Genomic DNA, 14,390 nt, shown 5'->3' with positions numbered 1-14,390 from the left:
TCTGCCTGTGATCTGTGAAAAAAATGCAACTCTGATATCTGATCATATTTTGGGGAACAGTGGAATTCGACAAGGATTGTAGATGCAGATAATGGCAGACATTTACCCTGGTAATCACATTTCTAGTATTTATTTGGGATTTAGTTTAGGGGATCTAGTATTTATTTGGGTTGGGGAGTGGTGGCGCAAACGTTATAGAAGATGGGACTGTGATTGAAAAGTTGCAGGTTCAACTCCCCGGACTGCTATCAAAAATATGTGGGTGGAAAAGGTGAAGCAGCCACACCTGTCTCCATCCTCATTTGCCCCACTCTGTGCCCTTGAGCAAGGTACTTAACCCCCACCATCTGCTCCCAAAACAGGTCTCTCTTGAAAATTAGTTATTGTGACTCAATGAAACTACCTGCATAAATAAAGGGTAAATAAATAAATAAAATAAAAATAGAATTGCAAGCACATCATGAATTGCTTCATTTTTTATGTCACATTGGAACATTGATAAAAAAATGATAGATTTATTTTACAGAAACCTGAAATATCTGTAAAAATAGGGGTCCCACTGACATATAAACTTTGGAAACATTGATAAACTATTAATTTTCCATGTCATTTAGAGGAATAGAAATTTTGAATAAAATTCAAAAAGCAGAGTTGGGAGGATGGGGTGTGCATGAAGTTTGTTTTGGTAGAGCTAACTTTAAAATGGTATTTTAAAATTATAGTATATTTACTTTTCCTGTGTTGTACTGTTTACTGTTTCTATGTTTCATTGTTCTGTACTACAGCACTTTAATCAACTCAGTTTTGTGTCAGTATGACACAAAGCTACAGCAAAGCATATGACAGGGTATCGAGGGAGGAGGTGTGGTATTGCATGAGGAAATCTGGAGTGGCAGAGAAGTATGTTAGACTGGTACAAGACATGTATGAGGACAGCAGGACAGTGGTGAGATGTGCTGCAGGAGTGACAGGTAGCTTCAAGGTGGAGGTGGGATTGCATCAAAGATCGGCTCTGAGCCCCTTCTTGTTTGCTCTGGTGATGGACCAACTAACAGATGAGGTCAGGCAGGAATCCCCATGGACTGTGATGTTTATAGATGATATTGTGATCTGTGGTAAGAACGGGGAGCAGGTGGAAGAGAACTTGGAGAAGTGGATATATGCACTTGAAAGAAGATGAATGAAAGTCAGCTGTAGTAAGACAGAGTACATGTGTGAATGAGAGGGAGGAGGTGGAACAGTGAGGCTACAAGGAGCAGAGGTCACAAAGGTGCACAACTTCAGATACTTGGGGTCCACTGTCCAAGAAAATGGGGAGTGTGGTAAAGAGGTGAAAAGGAGAGTCCAGACAGGATGGAGTGGATGAAGAAAAGTTTCAGGAGTGATTTGTGACAAAAGTGTTTCAGCAAAGGTCAAAGGAAAAGTTTACAAGACAGTGGTGAGACCAGCTATGTTGTATGGTCTGGAGACAGAGACATGGACAAAAAGACAGGAGACAGAACTGGAAGTAGCAGAAATGAAGATGTTGAGGTTCTCCTTAAATGTGACAAGGATGGATAAGATTAGGAATGAGATCATCAGAGGTGCAACACATGTTGAGAGGAGATATATGGATGCTGTTAGAGAGAACATGGAGGTAGTTGGAGTGAGGACAGAGTGAGATGGAGGAAGATGACTTGCTGTGGTGACCCACAAAGACGAAAAAGCCGAAAGAAGAAGTTTTGTGTAACTCAGATCATAAACATGTGTTTAACAGAAGTAATTTTACCTGAACTCCGTTTTCAACAGTAAAAACATGTTGATCATCCATCCATCCATCCATCCATTATCTTTACCCGCTTGTTCCATTTTGGGTCACGGGGGTCGCTGGTGCCCATGTCCAGCAATCACTGTGCGAGGGGCGGGGTACACCCTAGACGGGTCGCAAGTCCATCACAGGGCCACATAGAGACAAACAAGACAAACAACCATTCACTCTCTCACTCACCTAGGGACAATTTAGAGTTACCAATCAGCCTAACATGCATGTTTTTGGTCTGTGGGAGGAAACCGGAGTACCCAAAGAAAACCCACGCATGCACGGAGAGAACATGCAAACTCCACCCAGAAAGGCCCCTGGACCGGGGTTTGAACCAAGGACCTGCTCGCTGAGAGGCAGCAGCTCTACCAGTTGCGGCACCGTGCTGCCCATGTTGATCATATGATGTATAAAGTTAAAATATTTCTTATAATTTTAGTAATCTAGTAAATTACTAAAAGTAGTAGAGTGAAGTGGTCTTCATGAAATTTTGCATCAATTCAGAAGTGTGCACTTACACTTTAAAACTGCTAAGATTTTCACTAACGAACAGTGATGTTGATACAGTAAACATGTATGAATTCATTTAAATGAACTGGGCATTAAATAATATACAGTAATAGTTTCCTAGACATACCTACTTGGGGCTTGCCTGAGCTCTAGTATTTTTTTATTGAAAATTATAAGACATACAATAACTTCTGGTTGTCAATCATCAACATCAATAATACAAACAAAACACCAGGGGGGACATGAAACAGTAATGCATAGTAGTAGATGACAAGTAGATGGGTCATAAATCTTGAACTTGTAGAAAATCTTCTTTGTATAGATAGCTTTCTTATTGGGGATATATTTTATATTTGAGTCATAATTAAAACGTTTTTGGAGGAAGTATCTAATATTTGGTTTGGAGTTAGATCATTTGGCTTTATGAATGTGATATTTCCCAAGGAGCAGAAACAGTTGTAGCAAATGGGTTGTGTCTTTTTCCATATCTTTATTATTTTGGCAGCACGCTGGTTCAGTGGTTATTGCTGTTACCTCACAGCAAGAAGGTTCTGGGTTCAATCCCCGGTTGGACCTGGGGTCTTTCTGTGTGGAGTTTGCATGTTCTTCTCATGCTTGTATGGGTTTTCTCCAGGTACTCTGATTTCCTCCACACAACAACAACATCAACAACAAAAAAACATGCATAGGCTGCCTTCAGTCCCAGGCCTCTCTTGCAAAAGAGATCTGTCATCTCAGCAGGATTTACCTAGTTAAATAAAGGTTAATAAATAAATACTAAATTATTTTTAAAAAAAGTCTCTTTCATCAAAGGTGACTCTTTGCCTGGTTTTATGTTAGTGTTGCAAGTCAGTCCAGAATATCTTACTGTATGAGCACTGAAAAAATAAATGTGAAACTGTTTCAATATTGGATTCACAGAAAGAACAAGAGTAGTCAGTTACAAGCTTCAGTCGTTCAAATATCTTTATCGCTGGATAAATGTGGTGTAAAATTTTGAAGGGATCTCCTTTACCTTGTAGTTCATAGAGTATTTTTCTCTAATCAACCGAGCTAGGTTCCAATCCATTTCACCGTATAGAGAACACCAATAGGACCTGACGGAGGGAAGAGCTACTTTTTGTAAATGTGATCTTATAATTTTATTGGAGCATTTCTTTATGGTAATGCATGTATATCTGAGCTCTAGTAGTCTGCGAATGACTGCGACATACCTAACGGGCACCCGTAGTTTGCTGGCGTCACAGATAACCAACATGGCGGCCTGTTTTGAACGAGCACGCAGAAAGGTTTAAAATCCAGCCGACTTTCTCAGTATAAACTGCTGTCCGCGCTGTTTAATCAACAGAATGATGATTAGGAGCGCTGTCGCTGCTGGTTTTCTGAGTCATGTCAGGTTTTGTGCAAAACCTCAAGTTCTCTAAGCTGTGGAGTAATTTAGTTTTCACACTCGACCTAAACAAAACTCAGCAGGGCAGTTCAACGGGGCAGCAGATGCCTGGAACAACAACATCACCTGCGTGTAACGGTAAGAATGCGCGTTATAATAATACTCAAATGACACGCAGCTCAGTGCTTTTAGTTCAGATAAACTAAATCTAAAGCATGACCTAAAATCGGTCTCTCTTGTAAATTAGTCTTTTAAATAAAGGTTGAATGAAAAAAACAAAACATGGTGCGTCGTCTCAGGAGATCAAAACGAACTGGGGCCGAGGCTGTGAAAACATTCAAAACAACTCGCAACCTTTTCAGAGACTCACATGCAGTGCCTCCATAAATCAAACGTAACTTAACCCATGGTGTTGGTTCACGGTGTATTTCAAGGCTCATGTTAGCTAACAGCCCATACTCTTTTATAGTTGCAGTAACTATTTGTCCATGAAAACCTAAACCAAACGACCAAACTAACTGAAGGCGAATGTTACTCAATAATCACTTGTTGCTCCGTGGGTTTGTGGTTAAAGGAAAGGTCCAAAAGAATCCAGTTTATGGCAGGTCTATAATACCCACATACCAAATAAATATATACAATAAACAAATTACTAACCAACAAATTTATTCTAAACAGTTGTGGTTAAATAAAAATGCTAATTTTAAAATCAAGCCTAAAAATAAGCTAATTTATAAACCAATAAACTAATTCAAAGACAACAAAAAATAGACAAATAGCTCCTACAATAGTATTTCATGTACTAATTGATTCTCCAGGTTTCATAAGTAAAAAAAAACCTTCAGTAAAAATCAATCCAAGTGCCTGCTTAAAGGTCTACAGTCTTCACTTGTGTTTTAAAAGTAAAACCTTTTTGCAACACTATTCTTAAACAACTGGACTCGGGCCACTGTAATGGTAAAGAGCTTGTATTATATTATTGCACAAAGTTTCCAGTTACAACAAATAAACATTCTTGTATTGATGAGAATTGTTTAATGTGTGATTAGCAAATGTGTGTGAACCTTTCAGACGGAGCTCTTTAACTTCACTTGTAAGTGGCTGTTTATAAAAAAATTGTGAGGATTTAAGGGTCGCAGAACATATGTATCATGTTTTTTTCTGTTTGTTACAAAAATATCTCATGAATCAAAATCTCTGACCCCCCTTTTTTTCTTACTTGCAGAGCGTGTATTGGATAAACTCCTACAAGTGATTAATTTTATTTTATTTTCTATATTTAACCTTATTGTGAATGACTGTCACAAACCTTTTCAAACACTCAGATGGCTGTAACTCACAGACACTTGACAGAAATGTGGTGTGCTATGAGCTGAAACTGATCTCCAACACATATTTCAGGCACCAACATATTTTGTTTAGAATGAGCATATTGTAAAAAGCTGAAATTATAACCAGGTGCTTTCATTCATAGGCATGACTGTTAGTTGTGAGTGTTATAGAATAGTTAAAAGAATAGTTACATTTTCACAACATATTTGTGTGCAAGAGAAATAAAAGAGGAATCCACAGATCCAGGAAGAAATAGTAAAATAAATAAATAAATGTAGTCTCCTCTTCGGCTGTAAAACAACGTGTCTAAAGTATGTTTGAAGTCCACAGTCAAACTCTTTCTGTAAAACTGGAGGAAATTTCAGATTTCTCTCCCCTATAGTGATAAACTAAACAATCTGACATCACATGTGAACGTTGGGTAACTCCTTTAACTCAAACTCTACAAACATCGTAACTAATGCAGTTCTGTCAGACGGAGCAGGATCAAATTCTTCCATGATGCTGGAAATTCTAAATTGTCATTATTGCAGCAGCACGTGATCTTCCCCACTGTAACGTTACCATTTTTGTTACACTTCTTTACATCTACTACTGAGGAATTATGATGGTGTTTCTTGTCGTATTTTAAATGGAAAGCCAACTTTTATGCATCATTCTGTAACACTTGTCAACTGTTTGCACAGATTTGCTGAGTCCGAGACTCAGAGGCAGCAGCAGACACCCCGAACTGAATGTAGGAGTGTCTCCCGGAGACGTAGAAGCTTCACAAGACATCGTCTGGGACTCCACATCTCCCACTCAGAATAGTAAGCAACACAGAGTCATTGAATAAAGAAATCTCTTTTTTTCAACAGGATTGATATGAATGCAAACAACAATGATACTATTCTCTTTCCTCACAGCCATATGTGTGAAAAATTGTTTGAGTTGTCTTTTGTTTCCCAGGATGGAGACTCAAGAACACCAATGATGTGGAAATATCTGACATTGTAAACCGTATTGCACCAAAGGTCAGTTGGTTTTTCATCATCTCCCTAACCATTCAACTCTTTGTCTGATCATTTTAGTCTTTGTGCGCTGAACTTTTGGTTGCTTCAATAAGACACTTCTGTGTAGCGCTTTTGAGAAAATTAGCTCTAATGTAGTGCTTTGATTTTTTTTGAGGTAGAACATAAACCCCAAGGGGTCTGAATCCTCACTGTCTCGTTGGATTGTTGATGGCACCATTCTCAGCCCGCCAGTGAATTCAAATCAAAATGGCAGGAAGAAGTCCTCACGGTCTGTTATCAATCAGTATTTTCTGCTTTAGTAAACATGGCTTTTACTTATCTTAATCCTTGTTAGTGCTCCGTGAGTGTTTACTTCTTTTGTGTCTTTTTTTATTTCATAGACAGAGTAATGTGGAGGACCTCTGGAAACTGGCCAAGCAGTTTGATGAAAACATGCAACAAGATGAGGAGACTTCAGAACAGCTGAATTCTGTCACCACTGACCATTGTAAAAGTGTGAACACATATGAAACTAAACCGACAACATCGTCAGTACTGAGTCATGTGAAGAATCTAAAGTGTTCCTCCTCATCAGATCAGGCAGAAGCAGAGCTGCACGCTCTGTTCGACTGCTCCACTCAAGGAGTCAGTGGCAGGTTAAGTGAGGGTTCCGTGTGTTCCCAAGAAATGGTGGACCAACCTGTGTCTGAAGGTTTTGCTAAACATCAACAGACCGAGCTCAAGCCAGCTGATAAGTCAGGGACAGCAGAACAAAAAGAAACCTGCAGTCTCAGTACAAAAAACCGCATTGAGTTTTATGATGACTGGGAGAGTGATGACTTACTCAATGATCCCTTCATTCTAGCAATTACCCAGAATCCAAATGGACTAGATGCTAATCCTGACACAACACTGAAGTCACACACTCAGACAAACTCTAAGCTCTCTGTTTTAAACTCAGACGCTGTCCAGTCCCTTCAAGAACTGTGTCCCAAACCAAAACTTTCCAACCGAAGCACTTTCAGATTAGAGCCCAACCCTCACTTCCCGTCCAAGATGAACAAGGATGTGTCAAAGACCAGTTTCACTGTAATACAACCCAAATCCAAAATGACTGTCAAGAACTCTGCTGTCCCTAAGACGCGTCCAGCTGTCCAACCCAACAGCATCACTACTGAAGTTGGAGCGCCTTCTGTTAAAGACATTTCAGACAGTTTGTGGGACAGTGGAGATGATGAACTGCTTTATCAGGTTTGTGACAGCTTGGAGAAGATCTCCAACTGTCATCCAAAGGAGGTGAATCCAAGCAAGTGCAGAGAACACCAAGAAGTGGCTGTAGGCGGTCAACTGAAAACCACCGAGGTCCTGCCGACCAACACAACAGGGTCTGTTCTTTCTGGTGCCAGTGCTAATAACAGGCGATCATCAGGAACTTTCTTACGTTCTAACTCTTTACCTGGGACTAGTTGTAATGCTAGCCACCAAGGATGGAACATTCCCATGAACGGCACCAACAGTAAATCAGGAATGTCTCAAAGCTTTCCAAAAAGTCGTGTCGGTCAGGACACATTTAACCTTTGCAGCAATTTCTCTGGAAATTTCCAGGCTGGAAATGGTAATATGGATACAAAGCTGCAGACCATGACAACCAGAGGACCACACATTTCTAAATCTCATCACACAGCATTCAAGAGAAACATGTCTGACTCTGCAGTCATACGAAACAAAGGTAAGAGAACTGAATTTAAATGTTTGCAGATCGATTATTGTAACATTCTAATGGTAGGCTATAGGAAGCTCTTAAAATGAAAATCTTTTCTCAAACAATCCCATTTAAAATCTTGTACTGGTTTTTGCTGTTAAAACTACCTGTATTAAATCTGGGAAATATTTTCAGCCTTTGTAAAGTTCTTCCTTTACTAGGGTTAGGAGTTAAAGTTTATTTTTAGATGCATCACAATGCAACCATTGAAGATGTTTAATTCATTTTTAAATGTCAAAGATCCATTTAGTTCATGTTAACCTGTGCTGCCAATTTAACAGTTGTTGTTGGGCTGTTTGTGTCATAGTTATTATTTAAGTTGTAGAAACATGTTGCAGTAAAGCTGTTTGTTTTCACTTCTTTTTATAATTTTTTGTTGAACACTGAAAAATTTGTTTGTAAATATTAATTTAAATTATTCTAGCACGTTTGTAGTAATGCCTTCTGATTTATGCACAGGTTTCCAGTAATAAACACGGTGCTAATCATATTAGCTTTTCTACGGTCTTTCATAAGTTGATGTCTATGCTAATTGTTGGCCCTGAACTTGTGATTAATCAAGTTTTTTGACAAGTGTTATTGAGCACTCTTTATAAGCATTAAACTATATTACTCGGTGTTTATTTATATACAAGCCATAGCCATGTAAGTTTCAAGATAATTGAAATGCTTCAATTTTCATTTTATAATTGCATCAAAGCCCTTTGAGTTGTAATTTAACTGAATCCTGAGATGAATAATTATTTTCACTTCTGTTGCAAACCATGGGGAAATAAAATTAGAATTCAGAATCAGCTTTATTATCGTTGCACGGAGATACGAGAACATGTACATACAGTCGTCCGGAAGATGGACGGAGTGCACCAAGCTGCTGCTGCTCTAAGCGCGGCCTCTCTTATCCTTATCAGAATAAGAATCTTAGATAGGAAACGGCAGACATCTTGCTGGTATTACATTATAATTAGGGCTGGGCAATATATCGATATTTTAAAAACATCGAGATGATTTAAAGCGCAAGATAAAATTAGACTATATTGATATAAAATGGGGCAGCACGGTGGCGCAACTGGTAGAGCTGCTGCCTCTCAGCGAGCAGCTCCCTGGTTCAAACCCCGGTCCGGGGGCCTTTCTGGGTGGAGTTTGCATGTTCTCTCCGTGCATGCATGGGTTTTCTCCGGGTACTCCGGTTTCCTCCCACAGTCCAAAAAACATGCATGTTAGGCTGATTGGTAACTCTAAATTGTCCCTAGGTGTGAGTGAGAGAGTGAATGGTTGTTTGTCTCGTTTGTCTCTGTGTGGCCCTGTGATGGACTTGCGACCCATCCAGGGTGTACCCCGCCCCTCGCACAGTGATTGCTGGACATGGGCACCAGCGACCCCCGTGACCCAAAATGGAATAAGCGGGTAAAGAAAATGGATGGATGGATGATATAAAATGATATAGTCTTATACTCTACATAAAGATAAATCCAGCAGTTTTTCTCAGTCTGACTCTGCAGGCTGCAGCTTTTCACACTACCCCTCCTCACTCCCTCGTTGACAAACCCACTCCTCCTGGGCTACTTTGTTTAGCTGAAGACATATGCATATACTGTGTCTTAGTTGACTCACAGTGGGAGAGCACTTCCTGATAAGGTGTGAAAATGACAGTAATAATAATAATATCATTTTATTTAAAAAGCGCCTTTCATGACACCCAAGGACAGTGGCTGCTTCAACAAAGCTGCAAGGCTCCGTCTTGTGTCAGGAGAGGAAAAAACTCTGACTGACACACACACAGCTTGAAACTTTGTTTACACAGAGCGGTGCATTCAAGAGCCTAGGAACTTTTAAATTCAGAAAAAAAACGGGCCGTAATCAAACAGAACTGAGCTCAGTAAACAAGCCAACTATGGTACACAACAATGTGGGCTTTCTAACAGCTTTGTTCATTAGGTCAAGAGTTTCAGATCTTTTTGTAAGATATTCCAGGAAACGGGAGCGGAGTAGGAGAAGGTCCTTTTGTCTAATTCAGTCCTCACTGAGGGAACACTGCAGGTAATAATGTCCTGAGAGCGCACGCTGTAGCTGCACTCACGCAGAGACATGTAGGAGGAGATGTATGAAGGCAGCTGACAAAGAAGTGATTTAAAGATGAAAATGTACCAGTGAGAGAGTCTGCGTGAAGTTAATGATGTCCATATGCTGGTGAAGATTCTCAGGCATCCATGACATGATAAATTCAAAAAACGTTCAATACAAAAACAACTGGACTTTATTTGTAACAGAAGATGTTTTGTTCCTCATCTGAGGAGCTTTCTCAATTCACTTCAGCTGGTGTTGAGGTGTTAATTGTCAATCTACATGTGTGTGTGTCTTATCTCATTCAACCTTATAACCTGAACCCCTCACTCACTGCTCTTTGAATTGAGGAAGGAAACGTCTTCTGTTACAAAAAAAGTCCAGTTGTTTTTGTATTGAACGTTTTTTGAATTAATGATGTCCAGTTAACCAGTGAATACTGGGTGCAGTGGTGGGTATGATAATCACATGCAGTTATGAATCTTAGTGCACCATGATAGACAGCATCCAACATCTGCAGGGTTCTTGTAGGAGCGTTCATGTAAATAATGTCACCGTCATCAATGGAGTAGTTTTGTAGTAATTTTAGTAGTAATTTTGGTCCATGTCGCCCAGCCCTAATTATAATGTAATTATAATAATAATTAAAGCTGCAAGCAGCGTTGAAGGCCCTCGCAGCGAATCGCCGCTGCGGCCTTACGGCGACCGCGGAAACTCCAGCGACTCCTTCCGGTCGCCATCGAAAACGCTCACGCTACCGTCACGCGCCCGTTCTCCGGAGTGCGCATTCGCCGAACCTTTGACATAAGCTGCGACCGCATATATAACTATTGTAATAATGTAGGGGGCGCACTTGAGTCAAATATTAAACAACAACACCACTGTGTCCATAAGTCCTCACTAGTCAAGCACCAAAAATCTGGTGCAGATCGGACGATATATCACTGAGATTTAACAGTTTGAATTATCTAGGGGGCACACTTGAGTCAAATATTAAACAACAACACCACTGTGTCCATAAGTCGTCACTAGTCAAGCACGAAAAATCTGATGCAGATCGGACGATATGTCACTGAGATATAACAGTTTGATTTATCTAGGGGGCGCACTTGAGTCAAAAGTAAAACAACAATACCATTGCGTGTTTAAGTGCTCACTTATCACACACCAAAAATCTGGTCCACATCGGATGACATATCACTGAGATATAACAGTTTGAATAATGTAGGGGCGCACTTGAGTCAAATTTTAAACAACAATAACAATGTGTGTAGACATGGTCACACATTATTCCACAAAAATCTGGTGCAGATCGGATGTTATATCATATAACTGTTGGTATATTGTAGGGGGCGCTCTAGAGTCAAAATTTAAAAAACATTACTACTGTGTCCTCCAGGGCTAAATAATAATACACCATAAATTTGGTGCACATCGGCTGATATATCACTGAGCCAAAACAGTTTGAATAATGTAGGGGGCGCACTTGAGTCACATATTAAACAAGAAAACTAAAATGTCCATCGGTTCTCAGTAATGACGCACCAAAAATCTGGTTCAGATCGGATGTTGTATCACTGAGATATAACTGTAAGAAGAATGTAGGTTGCGCTGTGGAGGCTCTTGGCCACTTATCATGGAAACCTGTTCAAAGGTGGATAATGATCAATCATAGTGATTTTGGTTCACCTGGGCTCAAATCTGTGCAATTTAGAGCCAAACGTATTGCAACGGCGTCACTTTTTAATTCGCCATGGCGCCACGCCCACATTCTCCAGCTATAACTGTTTTGTTGTTTAAATCAAGTCAGACCATCTTATCTGTCTTCTAACACAGGATCATCCTGATTATGTGAAGTGTGTCAAAGAAGGACCATTCCAATTAAAAAAAGTCACTTCCTGTTGTGAGGGGGCGGGGCTTTGATCACGTCAAAATTTGACCTCAGGGTATCGTCGGGCCTGGGACAGGGATGACTCGTGCCAAATTTGGTACAATTCTGTCTTTCAAGTTGAAAGTTATAACGTTTGGAAATTTATGGCGTGAAGCTCAACTTTGAGGCCTGGCCACGCCCCTTTACCAAAACGAAACCAAAAGCTTTTGATAACTTTTACTCTCCAATGTCTTAAAGGCCTATTAACCAAGTTTGAAGGCAATCCTTCAAAATCCCTAGGAGGAGTTTGTTAAAATTCGCCGTTAAAAACGCCCAAAAATTAACCTTTGACCCAAAATGGCCGACTTCCTGTTGAGTTTGGACCGGAGCTCCAAGAGACTTTTTCATAGGTCCTGAGAAGATACACATGTTCACCGAGTTTCAGATTTATAGGTCAAAAAACGGCTTGGGGCTGAGGTTTTAAAATATTCTAGGGGGCGCTAGAGAGGCTTTTGGGCAATTATCATGGCTTCCTGTTCAAGGGGCGGGCAATGATCAATCATAGTGATTTTCATGAACCTCGGATCAAATCTGTGGAATTTAGAGCCAAACGTATTGTAACGGCGTCACTTCTGAATTCGCCACGCCCACATCCTCCAGCGGAAGCGCTTTGCGCTTCAAAGCAAGTCAGACCAACTTGTTATCTGTCTTCTAACACAGGATCATCCTGATTGGGTCAAGAGTGTCAGGGAGGGAGCATTCCAAGCAAAAAAAGTCACTTCCTGTTCTGAGGGGGCGGGGCTTTGATGACGTCCAAATTTGACCTCAGGGTATCGTCGGGCATGGGACAGGGATGACTCGTGCCAAATTTGGTACAATTCTGTTTTTCAATGTGAAAGTTGTAGCGTTTGGAAATTTTTGGCATGAAGCATAACTTTGAGGTCCGGCCCCGCCCCCTCAACATGCGTCGGTTTGCACCGTTTTGATAGCTTTTGGTCCCCCATGCCTACTGAGCAAAATGGCGAAAGTTTGAAGCCGATTGAGCGAAATCCCTAGGAGGAGTTCGTTCAAATTCGCCGTGTACGAAAAGTGAAAAACGGCCAAAATTGACCCTTTGACCCAAAATGGCCGACTTCTTGTTTGGTTTAAGGCATACCTCCAAGAGACTTTTTTTCTTGATTCGGTGGGTTGTACATGTGTACCAAATTTCAGCTCTCTAGGACTTACCAGTTGTCATATCTCACGTTAGGGGGCGCTGTGGAGCAGTTTGGCCACGCCCACTTTTGGTTCCATTAAATACCTCAAATTTCTCGCGGGGGACAATTTTGGGTCAAATATGGTGAGTTTTGGGATATGTTAAGGCCTCCAAATTAGCGTTCTTTGACGGAAAAAAATTAGAAACGACACAATTACAATAGGCCTTCGCAGCGCTTAGCTGCTCGGGCCTAATAAAAAAAATAATGCATCTAAAGCCTTTGTTGTTCCTGAAAACTTTACATTACAGTACTCAAATTTTAAAATATTTTAGAGAATCAGATGTTTGTTTATATCTTGATTGTTTCCACAAAACTGTACATTTGTTTAAACAAAGAAGCTTTAGGGAAGATTAATGTAACAATTTTTTTTACATTAAATTCTATAATAAAAAAATTAAGCATTCTATTTTCAGCTGTTCTCCTCGAGTCTTTATACTCAGCTTGTCATAACTTGAGTGATCAACGATACCCAGTGTTAACAGTAATTTTTTGTTTGTTTGGTTTTTTTGCTTTCTTCTAGTCTTTGTCAGCAGCCAGACCACAGGAAAGTGCTCTGCAGCTGAAATCGAGAAGAAGAAACAAGAAGCTTTGGCCCGGAGACGCTTGAGAATGCAGAACACCTCAAAACCATAGAGGAGCTCTGTCCTAGCAGGAGCATCATCTTCAACCATGGCAAGCCTCATCAGAACTCGATTTCATATCAGTGCTCTAATATACTCTTTATCAAGGTATCTTTTTTTTTGTTTGTTTGTTTTCATTTTTAGAAAGAAATAAATATTTGTGAATTTTCTTTCTGCACCTGAAAGACATTTTATGTTAAATACTGGTAACTGTGAGGAGCTGCTGGATGCTTTTTTTTTTTTTTCCAGCTAATGTAAAGTGATGAAAGTTTAAAGCATCGTTTGCCACAAGTCAAATGTTTTTCACATTACTTTGAAGGATAGTTTGTGTTCTAAAAGTTTGGAAAAGAAATCAAAATGTTGACTAAAGCTAGTCACATTTACTGTTTGTTTTACAGGGTTATTACACGCTAATCACTCTGGCTAGTTTAATGTTGACTTTGACAAATTAAATGGTTTCATCCCAGTGCTGCTTTTCAGTTTGGTAGATGTAGTTTTTTGTTGTGCTCTAGAAGTGCCAGCAAATTATTATTTTGCCTATTTAAAGAGATGACAATCTTTTAAAGTGAGTAAAACAAGGATTTCTTGAAAAAGACCATTTAAAACACAAATACTTTGAAACTGTGTGTGGTTGAAACATTAAAGCTGCAGAAATCAGGCTGATTTTGTGCATCTATTTTAGCTACATTTTGGATGTAAATGATAATATTTTTCCTTAATTTCTGTTTTGCACATGTTGGAACCAAGCATTATTGTAAAACCAGATTGTTTTTGTTGAATTTACATCCTTTTGAAATGA

At 39.8% G+C, this 14,390-nt stretch overlaps 1 protein-coding gene across 1 annotated transcript; it reads left to right on the top strand.

Moving 5' to 3' along the window:
- The first annotated feature begins 3,684 nt into the window (after positions 1–3,684).
- Positions 3,685–13,905, top strand: etaa1b (ETAA1 activator of ATR kinase b). The gene is made up of 6 exons (XM_037674555.1): positions 3,685–3,836; positions 5,717–5,839; positions 5,979–6,043; positions 6,202–6,311; positions 6,424–7,751; positions 13,492–13,905. The coding sequence occupies exons 1-6, from the start codon at positions 3,698–3,700 to the stop codon at positions 13,602–13,604; spliced, it is 1,878 nt and encodes a 625-aa protein (XP_037530483.1). The 5' UTR covers positions 3,685–3,697; the 3' UTR covers positions 13,605–13,905.
- The last annotated feature ends 485 nt before the right edge of the window (positions 13,906–14,390 follow it).

The sequence above is a fragment of the Nematolebias whitei genome, chromosome 1, assembly GCF_014905685.2.
Source record: "Nematolebias whitei isolate Nwh7 chromosome 1, NemWhi1, whole genome shotgun sequence".
Lineage (NCBI taxonomy): Eukaryota > Metazoa > Chordata > Actinopteri > Cyprinodontiformes > Rivulidae > Nematolebias > Nematolebias whitei.
The sequence above is the reverse complement of the archived record's forward strand: the minus strand, read 5'-3'. Positions and strand labels throughout refer to the sequence as shown.

Bases quoted from the DNA above. Each gene is read 5' to 3' on its own strand.
- etaa1b (XM_037674555.1), top strand. From the start codon at position 3,698: ATGTCAGGTTTTGTGCAAAACCTCAAGTTCTCTAAGCTGTGGAGTAAT. The intron at 3,837-5,716 runs GTAAGAATGCGC...CTGTTTGCACAG, and splicing joins AACATCACCTGCGTGTAACG to ATTTGCTGAGTCCGAGACTC. The intron at 6,044-6,201 runs GTCAGTTGGTTT...TTTTTGAGGTAG, and splicing joins TAAACCGTATTGCACCAAAG to AACATAAACCCCAAGGGGTC.